The following is a 13,345-nucleotide window of genomic DNA, read 5'->3' as shown; positions in this document are numbered from 1 at the left end:
CAGCATCTGTGTTGGGGAGAGGCACATTGCCTCCCTAGCCAGTTTTTACGGTTGTGTTAGACTTTAGCTACTCACCTGCCCTGGATTTATCCTGGGAGCATAGCTGGGCACTGTACTCTCTAGCAGCTCATTTGTTAAAGAAACCTAAGCAGTATTGAGACTGCAGCATTGTAAATCAGGATCCAAACTTCTTTTCTGCAGTGGGGTGTAGTGACCCCATTGCCTGGGTTTTCCTGTTTAGCTCACAAGACACAGTCTCTGACATAAGGATCTAAGGTGAGCCCCAGAGGGTGAAACTTGGACCAGAAGTCAGAGGTGGGAATCTTAGCTCTTTACTACAAACCAGGAACTGCACAGAGAATTGTTCATCTCAACCCGAGAGTGAATTCCTGAAGCACTCACTCAGAGATAACACTTGGAGATTGTAAAGCATTTCTTTTCTTTCTGGTGCTGCGGGTGGATGGGACGCAGACCACTGAACTGTAGTAGTTCAGGTGCTCTCAGTGGAGGATTGTCAGTATGGGCAAAACCCTTGTCCTCATTTGGAAACAGATTGACAGCAGTCAACTTGCTCCTTCCTTTACCACCTGGCAGGAATGAGGAAATTGTGATGCCCGAGGAACAGACAGGCTTAGTTCGGGAGAATTATGTCTGGAATGTTCTTCTTCATCGTGGTGCCACTCCCGAGGGCATATTTCTGCGTGTGCCTACTGGCAGCTATGACCTTGACCTCTTCACCATGACCTGGGGACCCACTATTGCTGCTCTCTCTTACGTCTTTGACAAGAGCCTTGAGGAGACAATCATCCAGAAAGCTATCTCAGGCTTCAGGTAGCCCGGCGTTGGCCCTGGTGTTTCCCTCTTCCCTACCTCCCTGACTTTGCGTGGTTCTGTCCAGGTCTCTAAGTTTCCTCAGAAGGTGATTCCTTTAGTTTTGGGAGAGAGGCTGAAGCTTGGGAAAGCCCAGTCTGAAACAGACTCAAGAGTGGAAGTTTCTTCCTGGGATTCCTTGGGATGAGCCCCTTGTAAACCACCTCAGGAATGGGCAAGGACTGCTCGGCCTTCCAATGACTGTTTCTGGGATGGGGGTTATGTTACAGGAAATGCGCCATGATCGCTGCCCACTATGGCCTCAGCGACGTATTTGACAATCTCATCATCTCTCTGTGCAAATTTACAGCTCTCAGTAGTGAGGTGAGTAGAGGCAGGCACTGTAGCTCAGACTCCTAAAGGACAACTGATGTTGAGCTGTGGATCTGCCCAGAGCTGCAGAGCTGGTTTCCCTTAGTATCTTTTTCTCCCCGTCCCTCTAACTAGCTACACCAGAGCTTCGGTCATTTCTGTCTTATATACCTGGAATGAGAATAGTTTCCCTTCATGGAATGCAATTGGAGTTGTAAGAGCCAGAGAGGTCTTCAACCAGTTTAACCCTTCCCACCAGTATTGTAGGGGATTAAACAGGGATGATAGAGGGAATCTTAGGGAACCTAGCAAATTGTCCTAATTTAGCCTCTTCTCAACCTCTTTCAAGTCTATTGAGAACCTGCCCAGTGTATTTGGAAGCAACCCTAAAGCCCACATTGCAGCCAGGACAGTTTTCCATTTGGCTCATCGTCATGGTGACATCCTGCGAGAGGGCTGGAAGAATATCATGGAGGCCATGCTGCAGCTATTCCGAGCCCAACTGCTACCCAAGGCCATGGTGGAGGTAATTCTCGTAAAAGACCAATCAGTAACAACAGTGCAAGAGGCCAGCACTATGTACTACCTGTGTACAGAGCTAGTTAAAAGCACTGAGCCTAGTACTTGCCAAGACTCACTAGAAATGCTTCAGATGTAAGACCATGAATCTTGGGAGATCCCTGGTAACAAGCCATCATCAGTCACTGATTGGAGAGGATATAAGGTTATCAGAAAAAATCTAGAGGGGAAGCTTGGGGAGGAGATGCAAAGGGCATAAAGAAATGACTCTTGACCCACTTTTACAGGTCGAAGATTTTGTGGATCCCAATGGCAAGATTTCTCTACAACGAGAAGAGACTCCTTCAAACCGGTAAGGGCCTCCCACAGGCTAAAGGCCTTGGGAAGGGGGAGAGCCAGAACTTTGGGGCTTACCAGCACATGGGCCCTTCCTACAGAGGAGAGTCAACAGTGCTGAGCTTTGTGAGTTGGCTGACTCTGAGTGGACCTGAGCAGTCAAGTGTGCGGGGCCCATCTACCGAGAACCAAGAGGCAAAGAGAGTAGCATTGGACTGCATCAAGGTAAACTGCCTGCCCACTCGTTGTGAGGAAAGCCTGGAGCCCTTCCCACTGGATAGATGCTGACCTCTGGACTGAAGGGCTGATGACCAGGACTGACCTTGCCCTTTCTGGCTCTTGGGGACGTTCTTGTCCCTTCAGCCCTTGTTACAAGCTCCCTCTCTCGTGCCCTCCCCTCCACCCTCAGCAATGTGACCCAGAAAAGATGATCACAGAAAGTAAATTCCTGCAGCTGGAGTCCCTGCAGGAGCTCATGAAGGTACGGGATGAAGAAAGAAAAGGGCTGGCAGGGCTGGCTGGGTCTCTGGGAGGAGCAATAGGGCAGTGGTGTGTACCCCGATGGCTCCTGAGGCAGACCCTGTGGTGGCCTCTCCATGTTGGCTTTCCTGCTGCTGCTGCTCTCTCCAGGCTCTGGTCTCAGTGACACCAGATGAAGAGACATATGATGAGGAAGATGCTGCTTTCTGTTTGGAGATGTTGCTCAGGATTGTGTTGGAGAACAGGTAGGAGAAAGCAGATAAGGGCAATCTTTAGGCAAGTCCTATGACTGTAAGAAACACGCAAAACAGTCAACAGTACCGGGAGATGTTACTTATTACACCTCACTGCTTAGGGTATGTAACCATTGAACTGTGGAAAGCCCGAGACTTACTACACAGTGTCCTCCCTGGTTGAGACTATCTTCATTTCTTAATGTTGTGTGCAGGGATCGTGTGGGCTGCGTGTGGCAGACAGTCCGAGATCATCTGTACCACCTCTGTGTCCAAGCACAAGATTTCTGCTTCCTTGTGGAGCGAGCAGTAGTGGGCCTGCTGCGCCTGGCCATCCGGCTGCTCCGAAGGGAAGAGATCAGTGGCCAGGTAAGCAGGCGCAGCTTGAGAGCAGGCAGGAACTCAGAGGGCTAAGGCACAGTGTCAGTTACAGAAATGAGCACACACAGTGAGTTCTTGTAGTGCTGTCTACCTGGGGCCCAGAGGCCAGGTTATAGGGTTGGTATAGTCTTTAACAGATGGGATTAGTCTGAAATGGCCTCAGGCATGGAGCTAGTGTTTTGTACCTCTAGACTTCCATGAGAGTTTTGGAGTGCTGGATCACTGCTGCCCCTACCTAGTTTTCTAGCTCTTGGCACCCTTCTGAGCTCCATAGTCAATCACATATTGTAGAACCAATGTAGAATTGATCACTGAGTTCAGTAAGTCCGTAGCATATAAGATCAATCAACATTTCAGAAACTAATTATATACACATATTAACAATGACCGCATGGAAACTGAAATTACAAATGTAATACTAAGGCAGGCGTTCAGCTTCCCAGTTAAGACACCAGTTGGAATGGCCATGGTCCTATATCAGGGTCGCTGGGTTCAGTTTGCAGCTCCTGATTTCAGCTGCCTGCTAATGCAGATTCTGGGGAATAAAGGGTGATGGCCCAAGTAACTGGGCTTCTGAACTTATATGGCAAAACTGAATGGAGTTCCTAGCTTCAGCCTGGGCCCAGTCCCAGAATTTGCAGGCATCTGGAGAGTGAACCATCAGGTAGAAATTCTTTGTCTCAAATAAGTGAAAAAGCACATTATAGCTTATAGGTGTTCTAAATAAAGTAAAATACTTAAAAATACACCAGGCCAAATGTCTACCCTTCTATAAGATTTCTGAAATGACAAAATGTTAGAAGTTGCAGATTTATTGCTAGGAGTTAGGGATAAGAAGGAGAATGTGGGTGGGGTTATGAAAGGGCAGCATGAGGAATCCTGTGGCCTAGGACTGTGTAGCATCTTAACCAACTATGTGGAAATGAACATACAGAGGCTTACAAACCAGGGAAATAAAGCCAGTGCATGTGAACCTACAACTATCTCGGGTTTTTTGTTTATTCTTTAATGTGGGCAAAGATCAGCAGCACCTTTAACTCCTATCCTAACCAAATTCTTCTCACTGGCCTGAGGGGGCCGGAAGGAAAGAAAGCTAGGTAGGAAGTTATGCGTCTGTTGCCTACTTCCTGTTTTCCACCCTGCATCCCAGGTTTTGCTCTCGCTGCGTATTTTGCTACTGATGAAGCCCAGCGTGCTATCCCGAGTCAGCCACCAGGTTGCCTATGGGCTCCATGAACTCCTTAAAACCAACGCAGCCAACATCCACTCGGGCGATGACTGGGCCACCCTCTTCACACTGCTGGAATGTATCGGCTCAGGTGTGAAGCCTCCAGCTGCTCTACAGGCCACAGCCAGGACTGATGCACCTGACACTGGTGAGTGCTTTTCCCAGGGGAATTCATACGATTAGATAAGTGCTTATGGTTTGAGAGATTGGGGCAGGAAAACAAAACACAGCTTACTGCATCTGCCAGGCTCGGCCTCTGCCATATACCTGCCAGAACGTCCATTGCCCTGCAGCCAGTGTGTACATACTAAATAGCATGAAGGCAAATAAAAAGTTCCAGGCTTCCTACGGTCCTAAGGATTGTTCTGCCAGACACTGTTCACACTCCCCCCTAATGGCTGCTACAAGATGCCAGCAGGAGCCCAAATTAGCCTGCTGCCCTTTTTGATCAGGAAAGAAGCTATGAGGCAGGCATGTGTGTTAACAAACGTTAAGCAGGCACAGTGCTTAACATACCTCTTAAGGCACCACATCCCCTATCTCCTGCCAGGATCCAATTCCGGCTCTGCTTCTGGTCACAGCTTCCTGCTAATTTGCACCCTGGGAGGAAACACTTGTGGTGCATGTAGTTACATCACTGCCCCCTCACATGGGAGTCCTGGATTGAGTTCCCAACTCCTGGCTTTGCCTGGACCCAGCTCTAACTGTTGTGGGCACTTAGAGCGTGAGCTAGCAGATGAAAGACACAGCTCCCTCTCTCCTCTTACCTCTCCCCTCTCCTCCTCATTTTATCATTATCATTTTATGATACAGTTCCATAGGCCCTGGGATTTCCCTTATCCCCTCCCCTATTCCCTCCCCCTTTCACTGAGTTTCCCTGTGTCATTACTATAGTATAGTTCTTCATACACAGCCATAAGTCCATCATTGCGGGCACGAACAATGGCAGAGTGTCCAGCATCCTAGGGTCAAGATATTTACAAAGCCATAAAGTTAAATTACATCCCCTCTCTTAAATAAAAAAATACTAATGCTTTATAAAAAGAAGTTGTTCAGACTTGAGCTGTCTGATGACAGAGCTGAAAGTAAGCCAAACCAGAGAGTAGAAAGACCAGCTAAACACCTGCATCTGAGAACCTAAATTGTCCATATCCCAGTGTCCCATCCCCACCTTGACTCTGCCCTTCCCATTGCGTGGTGTAGGGGCCCAGTCTGACAGCGAGCTCCCATCCTACCATCAAAATGACATGAACCTGGACAGAGGGTACACTTCCGATTCGGAGGTCTACACTGACCATGGCCGGCCTGGCAAGATACACCGATCAGCCACAGATGCTGATGTAGTCAACAGTGGTTGGTTAGTGGTGAGTGAAGGGATGGGCAGTGGATGAGTCTTCCCTCCTGGTCCTCTGAAAGGGAGTCTGAGGGTAGCTAGAGCTCTAGTCTTGTTTTCCAGTTCCTCTCTGTACTTAACAGGTGGGGAAGGACGACATTGACAACTCCAAGCCGGGCTCGGGACCCAGCCGGCCAGGCCCTTCCCCATTGGTTAATCAGTACAGCCTAACAGTGGGGTTGGATCTGGGGCCACACGACACCAAGTCCTTGCTTAAGTGTGTGGAATCGCTGTCCTTCATTGTCCGTGACGCTGCCCACATCACACCTGACAACTTTGAACTCTGTGTGAAGACTCTGCGCATCTTTGTGGAAGCCAGTCTGAATGGCGGTAGGTAATAAGGAGCAGTTGAATAGCCAAGAGAATATGTGGGTCTGGGAAAGGAAGGGGAAAAGGCGAGGTATCTGAGTGTGGAATTATGAGCTGGCTCTGGCTGTGCTCAGGATGCAAGTCCCAGGAAAAACGGAGCAAGAGTCACAAATACGACAGCAAAGGAAACCGCCTTAAGAAGAAAACCAAGGAGGGCTCAATGCTTCGGAGACCTCGGGCCTCCAGCCAACATGCCACTCGGGGTGGGCATAGCGATGAAGATGAGGATGAAGGCGTGCCCGCCAGCTACCATACGGTGTCTTTACAGGTCAGTCAGGACGTAAGTACGGCACCCTTTCCTTTCTCTCCTCCCTGCACCTGAGACGTGGGGCCAGGTGGGGCCAGGGAAAGCCAGGGTTGGCAGGAAGGGCCTGGACCCTCAACCACAACCTCCATAGTAAGCCCTTTATCCAGGTCCACCTGTGTGTCTTTTTTGTCTGCATAAATTGGTTTTTAAATAAAGGTTTTTGTTTTCATTTTTGGAGGGTAGGTCATTTATGTCCTTGGTGTAAAGTTCAAAGGGAGGAAAGGGAGGCAAATGCGGTCAGGTTCCATTACCTTCTTGTCTCCAGCCACTAGTTCTCCCTGGAGGCACATATGCCCATCAGTTTGTTCTCTCTTCTCCCAGAATTATTCTTGGCTACTTAGGCAGATGCAATTTTGTGAGCAGATTTTACACCACCAGATAAATGGAAAATGAGTGGCCTTAAGTAACCCTGTGTTGAAAATGGAAAGGTATTCAATCTGATCAGACACCATTAACCATCAACATGTCTGAGCCCAAGGTTGGCTTTCTGTTTTTTAAAAGAATAACAAGATGAGAGTATGAAATAGAATTAAAAAGAAGTAACAGCAGTAAAATACAGGAGTCGCATTGACTGCCTCTTAGGATACCTATACAACTCAACATCAGAGTGCCAGTTTAGGCCCTGGCACCTCTGCTGCTGCTCCAGCCTCATGCTAATGCGCCCCTCGGGAGGCAAGAGAAGGCCATGCGCCTGGGCTCCCCTCACCCTCAGGGGAGATTCCAGTTGAAATCCGGACTCCTGGCATTTTCCTGGCCCTGCACTGGTTGTTTTGAGCATTTGAAGAATGAATCAGTAGATAGGAGAACTTTCTGTGGCTCTCACAAATAAATGTAAATAGTTGGGGGGGTGTTGTTTTGTTTTGCTTTGCTTTTGAAGAATTGAAAGTGCTTGCTCACAGCATCCTTCACTGCTGTTGAATACTTCTTCCACACATTTTCTCAAGTCTCTTCTACAGTGAGGAACACCTGACTGAGAGATGGGCCAGGACTGTAGCCACCAGCCTGTCAAGTCAAGGAAAAGAGGGCGCAGCATGGCCTGAATAGAGCTAGGAGCCCTTTGAGGACTCAGGGACAGCGAGGGGGGTGGGAGGAAGGGTCCATCAGACCTAACCCGACTCACATCTGCCCCTTTCTGTGATTGCAGTTGCTAGACCTGATGCACACCCTGCACACGCGGGCAGCTTCTATCTACAGCTCATGGGCAGAGGAGCAGCGCCATCTGCAGACAAGTGGCCACAAGATTGAAGCTGATTCACGCACCCTCTGGGCCCACTGCTGGTGCCCTTTACTTCAGGGTAAACCTGGGGGATCAGGCAGGGTAGGGGCAGAGGTGCAGCTGGAGCCGGCAGTTCGGGGCACCCAGACCCAGCCGTCCGGTGGGCCCTGACACTGCTCTTGCTCTCAGGCATCGCCTGCCTGTGCTGTGACGCTCGGCGGCAGGTGCGGATGCAGGCACTCACTTACTTGCAGCGAGCACTGCTGGTACACGATCTGCAAAAGCTGGATGCCCTGGAGTGGGAGTCATGTTTCAACAAGGTAGGACTCACCACTGTGTCCTCAAGTTCAGATCCTCCACAAAGAGAACCAGACCCCCCAAGGGGCCTCCCATGTCCGTCTGTGGCTTCTGCCCTGTGCCCTTGGCTCTCTGACTTACCCTGCCGCAGAGACACTGGAAGTATCTCTCTACCAGGTGCTGTTTCCTCTCCTGACCAAGCTCTTGGAGAACATCAGCCCTGCGGATGTTGGTGGGATGGAGGAGACCCGGATGAGGGCCTCCACACTGCTCTCCAAGGTACTGCTCATCAGTTACACACTTGCTCTCTCCACACCTGCTTTTTCTCAAGGAGAGGAGTCAGGGCTTCTGATGGGATTTAAGGATACAGTGTAGGCTCTCAGGACCCCCATTTTTGGAAACTGAGCAGGACCCAGGGATCTGGGAGGATTCTTGTTTTCAGAGGAGTCTATGATGGTGAGATTCTCATACAGGTTAGAGCAGGCTTGCCTTCCAGCCTTGGAGAGGGGTGCAGAAGGCTCCTGTGTTACCCTTGGCTGAAACGGGCTGGCTGGCCATAGGTCTTCCTGCAGCACCTGTCTCCACTGCTGTCACTGTCCACCTTTGCGGCCCTCTGGCTGACCATCCTGGACTTCATGGACAAGTACATGCATGCAGGCTCCAGTGACTTACTGGTAGGTCCCACCATTGGCCACTTCTGCCGCTGGCTGGGAACACTTGCCCTCTTGCCATCCTCACCCAGGCCGCTTTTCCCCCTCTCCTGGTCCCACTGCCACCCAACTGCAGTCAGAGGCCATCCCTGAATCTCTGAAGAACATGCTGCTGGTGATGGACACGGCTGAGATTTTCCACAGCGCGGATGCCCGTGGAGGAAGCCCCTCGGCCCTCTGGGAGATCACCTGGGAGCGCATCGACTGCTTCCTGCCCCACCTCCGAGATGAGCTCTTTAAGCAGACCGTCATCCAGGGTAAGGGGGCTCAGCCCAGCTTCATCACCAAGTCCCCTAAGCTGCATTAGTTCTTTGTGCCCTGGGAAGGTGGGAAGATGCATGAGTGGCCAGGGAAAAAGTTGCTGGAAAGAGTTGCCATCTGAATTCTTTGCCCTCCCCAGACCCCGTGCCCGTGGAGCCTCACAGCCAAAAACCTCTCATCTCAGCTCACCTCGCCCCTGCTGCTGGGGACCCCAGGACCCCCAGCCATCCTCCTGCCCCAGAGACACCTTCTGAGCTGGGGACATGTGGTAAGTCTCTTGGGACTGGATTGCTCCCAGGGTGTACAGGAAGCACAAAGCTAAAGGGAATGCCCAGGCTAGCCAAGAACCCTGACAGAACTGCCAAGGGGGCTGGGGGGCTGGGAGGCTGGAGGAGGTGGCAACCAGAGACTTCTATTTGCTCCCAGTTTCTGTGAGCAAGGCTGGGTTTGGCCAGAGAGACCTGGGTCATACATACAAATTGCCCTTTAAGGAATCTAGTAGAAACTGACCAGAATAAACCCAATAATGGGTACAACAAAGCAAGTGGGCATAGATAGAAGATAGCTGAACCCTGGAATGAGCTTCATGGGGAGCATCCCACCTGGGCTGGGGCAGGAGTTGGGAGGAACGGAGGCCAGTGCCTGCTGAAAAGTGGGAGGGTTGTGATTGCAGCTGCATTGCTCTCCTTACAGACCTGGAGAAGCCTGAGGGCCCCCGAACCAGCAGCAGCTCACCCAGCTCACCAGGGGCCCCCAACCCCAGCAGGCTGAGCCCTACCCCTGAGGGGCCGACGCCACGGGCTCAGTCCCCACTGATTCTGCAGCCCTTGGCTTCCCCACTGCAAGTGGGCGTTCCACCCATGACTCTGCCCATCATTCTCAACCCAGCACTCATTGAAGCCACCTCTCCGGTGCCCCTGCTGGCCACTCCCCGCCCCACAGACTCCATCTCCACCTCCGAGGTCAACTAAGGCAGGCCCTGCAGGCAGCAGGACAGAAACTTACCACCAGGCTGTCCCTGGCCCTGCTACCAGCTGTCCCAGAGGCCACAGTCTCTTCGAGCCCAAGCCAAGCTGCTGCCGCTGCCCCTTGGATTGGGAATAAGAATTTCTGTAGCCCCCTTGCTGGGACCCCGATGAACTGCAGGACCTTCTTCCTCCTCTGCTCTCCAGTCCTTGGGATTCAACCAGAGAGCACACGAGTGCCACCGGCAGCCCTTCTCTGGCTTGCATCTCTGGGGAGGCATCCCAGTGCCAACCCTACAGTGCCCGCCTATGTGCCCTGCTGCCCATGGTCAGGTGCTGAGAGTCAGGCCCAACCACTCTGCACTTTGTTCCCCTCTGCCACCCGATGCCCCTCAGCCCTGGAACATCTTCCTCTGGTGCTTCCTCTCCTGTATGAATTAGTTGGTCAGTTTGGAGAGTTGATCAGCACCGTAGATTGTGGGCCAGTGGGCTTGATGGGGGGCTGCCCGCAGGAGCATGTACATATAGGAAAATGGGACAACGATGGACTTTTTATGATGTAATAAATGTCTTGGTATCAATATCATTGGCTTTTCCTCCCTGAGCTTACTGGTTGGGTCACTGTATTACCTAGGGCTCGGGCCTTCTGTGAGCAAAGGCAAAGTGAAGGCCAGCTTGTCAGTAGCTGGCCCAGCTGGTGCCTGAGTCAGGACTGCTTCACCTCTGTTGTGCTTCCTGTGCCACAGTGGTGCCCCATCTGTCATCAGAGGGGTTCCAGGTGCCTGGGCATTCCACTTGTTCATAACTGCTCAGAGCAGACATGGGAGACACCCCTTGCTGAGGTCAGAGTGAAGAAGCCAAACTGAAGTCAGAAGCTGAGCTGAGTTCACCAGCTTCCCATCAGAAGGGGCCCAGCCACTTGCCTGAAGCTGCAGCCTGTGTTGGCAGGCGCAGGGCATTCATTCTGCCTCCCAGCTGTGGAGGAACAGCCCTCCCCTCTCCCAGCCCGCCCATCCATTGTGGCAGTGTGGTGAAGGGACCTTCCCCTTCTCTCCCATGCAGCCTGGTGAGCAGGTGCAGGTGTGCATAGGCAGGTGGGACAGCCCCTGGGGATCCAGGCACCATAGAGGGATAGTCAGAATGTCGTGTATTCAGCTTTTCCAGTGGAAGAATCTATGTCTTGCCATCCCCGACCTCAGTGGAGCCTTCCCTTCTGGGATGCAAGAGAGAGGAAGTTCCCCCAACTGGGCTCTCAGAGTTCAGGCACTAACACCCTGCACAGGGCGGGGAGAGGTGGAGGTAGCATCCAGCTGGCCGGGTGATTCTTTAGCACCAGTGACACCTCACACACTGAGTCAGGGCTTGAGCCACTTCCTTTGGATGTCACAGTGGGAACGGCTACCTTGGAGAATAAAGGGCAATGATGATGTGAGGCCTAAAGCTCCTAGCCTAGTGTCCTCCTGCCCTTCTTCCCCAAATCCCACCCAACCCTGCTCTAAGGAAAATGAAGGGGAGCCAGCAGGCTATGAGGAAGTATAGAGAAGTGTGACTCTACAGCCAGCTGGACGTGAGGCCACGAGGTCCTTGGCCCCAGTTGTGGGGGTCTCCATTCTCCTGTCTGAGCCCCTTAGAAGTTTCTATGTGTTTCTGGGGAAAATGGTTGGTGAAAACAAGTCTGAAGGCCACCATCCAGTGAACAAAGGGCTGTGGTAACTCTGCTTCCTTCAGTGGATCTCAAAAACATGGAAGCTGGAGTGTTCACAAACTAACCCTCTACATGCTGGGCAGCAAAGAAAAACTGTCACTGAAAATCTCTTTCTGTCCCTTGATTGATAATGACAGATCGGTTTTTTCATGTGGTTTCATTGTAGCTCTGGAAAAACGATGGGTCACCAGCAGCTCTGCTAGAGCCCACCCACAAAACTTCAGCCACATTTCTTGCTTTTGCTGTATCTGCTCAAACTAACGGTATGATCCAGAAATACAGCCTCAGTGTGTGCTGCCAGGGGTCACTTTGCACAGGATCTGAGCCTCACTAAGTTGGCTGAAATGATGATCTGCCTCCAATGGGTTATCCAAGACATGTGCCCAAAGAAAAACCATCTTAGCTCTGCACAAGGTAAAACTATAAGAAAAAAAAAAAGATCCTCAAAAAGCAGCCTTTACATGTATGATTTTGAAAATATTGCCTCTTAGAAGGCAAGAGAAGCTGCAAGAGAAACTCAGGCCTTCATTCAGACTAACAAGAAAGAAAAGCACAGTAATGTGGAAGCCACACAGCTCCAGGGAGAAGTGTCAAAGTGCCAGCAAAGTCCAGAAGGAAACGCTGGTTCTCATGCTTTTTGCCATTAGAACTTTGTAGGACAGCAGGCTTCAGAAAGTCCAGAAGGGAGCTGGAGCAGACAGCCTAGGACTACCACTGAGAAAGGCCATTGCTGGAGCACCTGATGTGACAGCATTATGTGCACTGCTCAGGCAGCTTTCAGAGACGCTCTGTCCTACGAACGAGAACGGTTGAGAAATGTCACCCAGCGGGAAGTCAGGGACTTGGGACTCAAACCTAGGTCTGGCCACTCTGAGCCTCCCACTCTGTCCTTTATCCTGTCTTCTGTTATTCCAAAGATGCAGCTGTGGTGTAGAACCCCTCAAAGCTAGACAGGTCTCTCTGTAGGCTCTGATAAGAAAAGGTTGAGGTGGGAGGCCACAGGCTACTCCCTGCTGAGCTCAGAGTTCAGTGGAGACCTGTGAAAACGGAAAGAGGCCGAAGCAAACAACCCACAACAGGTGAATTCCTGAGCACGTGCTGGGAGAAAGCATGAACTGCAGACAGAACAGGCACTCGTGACCAGCAACAGAGTGGCTTTCAGGCACACAGACACCTTTGTATAGGGCTCTCAGGAACTGGACATGAGAAAACACAAACCCGCATGGCCCCCAGGCACCAGGGCTGAACTGGGCATTCCAGCTCCTATTGGACCAGTGCAGGCATGCAAAAAATGAACTAGAAAATGGGAGATTTCTCTAGAAGTTAAAAAGGGGGGGGGGGGGAGATTTCTCTCTCTCCTTCCCTTCCTCTCTCTAAAATAACAAAATTTAAAAAAAGTTTTTAAATACAACACTCAAAAATTACTTTTTAAAAAATCTGACTTCCAGAGCCTGGTGCGATGGCGCAGTGGTTAAGGTCCTCGCCTTGCACGCCCGGGATCCCATATGGGCGCCGGTTCTAATCCCGGCAGCCCCGCTTCCCATCCAGTTCCCTGCCTGTGGCCTGGGAAAGCAGTCGAGGACGGCCCAAAGCTTTGGGACCCTGCACCTGTGTGGGAGACCTGGAAGAGGCTCCTGGTTTCTGACTGGCTCAGCACCAGCCGCTGCAGCCACCTGGGAAGTGAATCATCAGATGGAAGATCTTCCTCTCTGTCTCACCTCTCTGTATATCCGCCTTTCCAATGAAAATAATAAAAAATAAAT

General features: G+C 51.2%; 1 protein-coding gene across 14 annotated transcripts in view; it reads left to right on the top strand.

Moving 5' to 3' along the window:
• GBF1 (golgi brefeldin A resistant guanine nucleotide exchange factor 1) overlaps window positions 1-10,460 on the top strand; it is a 126,518-nt gene extending 116,058 nt beyond the window's left edge. For 7 of the 14 annotated variants that reach the window (XM_040992222.1, XM_040992230.1, XM_040992229.1 and 4 more), the window contains 19 exons: window positions 595-831; window positions 1,101-1,194; window positions 1,532-1,708; window positions 1,989-2,053; window positions 2,139-2,262; window positions 2,447-2,518; window positions 2,668-2,762; window positions 2,966-3,119; window positions 4,282-4,507; window positions 5,563-5,723; window positions 5,836-6,082; window positions 6,196-6,389; window positions 7,573-7,723; window positions 7,834-7,964; window positions 8,119-8,220; window positions 8,502-8,615; window positions 8,728-8,908; window positions 9,052-9,180; window positions 9,606-10,460. In XM_040992222.1, the coding sequence (XP_040848156.1) occupies window positions 595-831; window positions 1,101-1,194; window positions 1,532-1,708; window positions 1,989-2,053; window positions 2,139-2,262; window positions 2,447-2,518; window positions 2,668-2,762; window positions 2,966-3,119; window positions 4,282-4,507; window positions 5,563-5,723; window positions 5,836-6,082; window positions 6,196-6,389; window positions 7,573-7,723; window positions 7,834-7,964; window positions 8,119-8,220; window positions 8,502-8,615; window positions 8,728-8,908; window positions 9,052-9,180; window positions 9,606-9,883 (2,932 nt within the window). In that variant the 3' untranslated portion in view covers window positions 9,884-10,460. Of the gene's footprint in view, window positions 1-594; window positions 832-1,100; window positions 1,195-1,531; window positions 1,709-1,988; window positions 2,054-2,138; window positions 2,263-2,446; window positions 2,519-2,667; window positions 2,763-2,965; window positions 3,120-4,281; window positions 4,508-5,562; window positions 5,724-5,835; window positions 6,083-6,195; window positions 6,402-7,572; window positions 7,724-7,833; window positions 7,965-8,118; window positions 8,221-8,501; window positions 8,616-8,727; window positions 8,909-9,051; window positions 9,181-9,605 lie in introns of all 14 variants that reach the window. The other 7 variants (XM_040992228.1, XM_040992219.1, XM_040992218.1 and 4 more) reach the window with 4 other exon arrangements.
• Window positions 10,461-13,345: the final 2,885 nt, after the last annotated feature.

Source organism: Ochotona curzoniae, unplaced genomic scaffold, assembly GCF_017591425.1.
Source record: "Ochotona curzoniae isolate NIBS_2020 unplaced genomic scaffold, NIBS_Ocur_1.0 contig_66, whole genome shotgun sequence".
Classification (NCBI taxonomy): Eukaryota; Metazoa; Chordata; class Mammalia; order Lagomorpha; family Ochotonidae; genus Ochotona; species Ochotona curzoniae.
The sequence above is the reverse complement of the archived record's forward strand: the minus strand, read 5'-3'. Positions and strand labels throughout refer to the sequence as shown.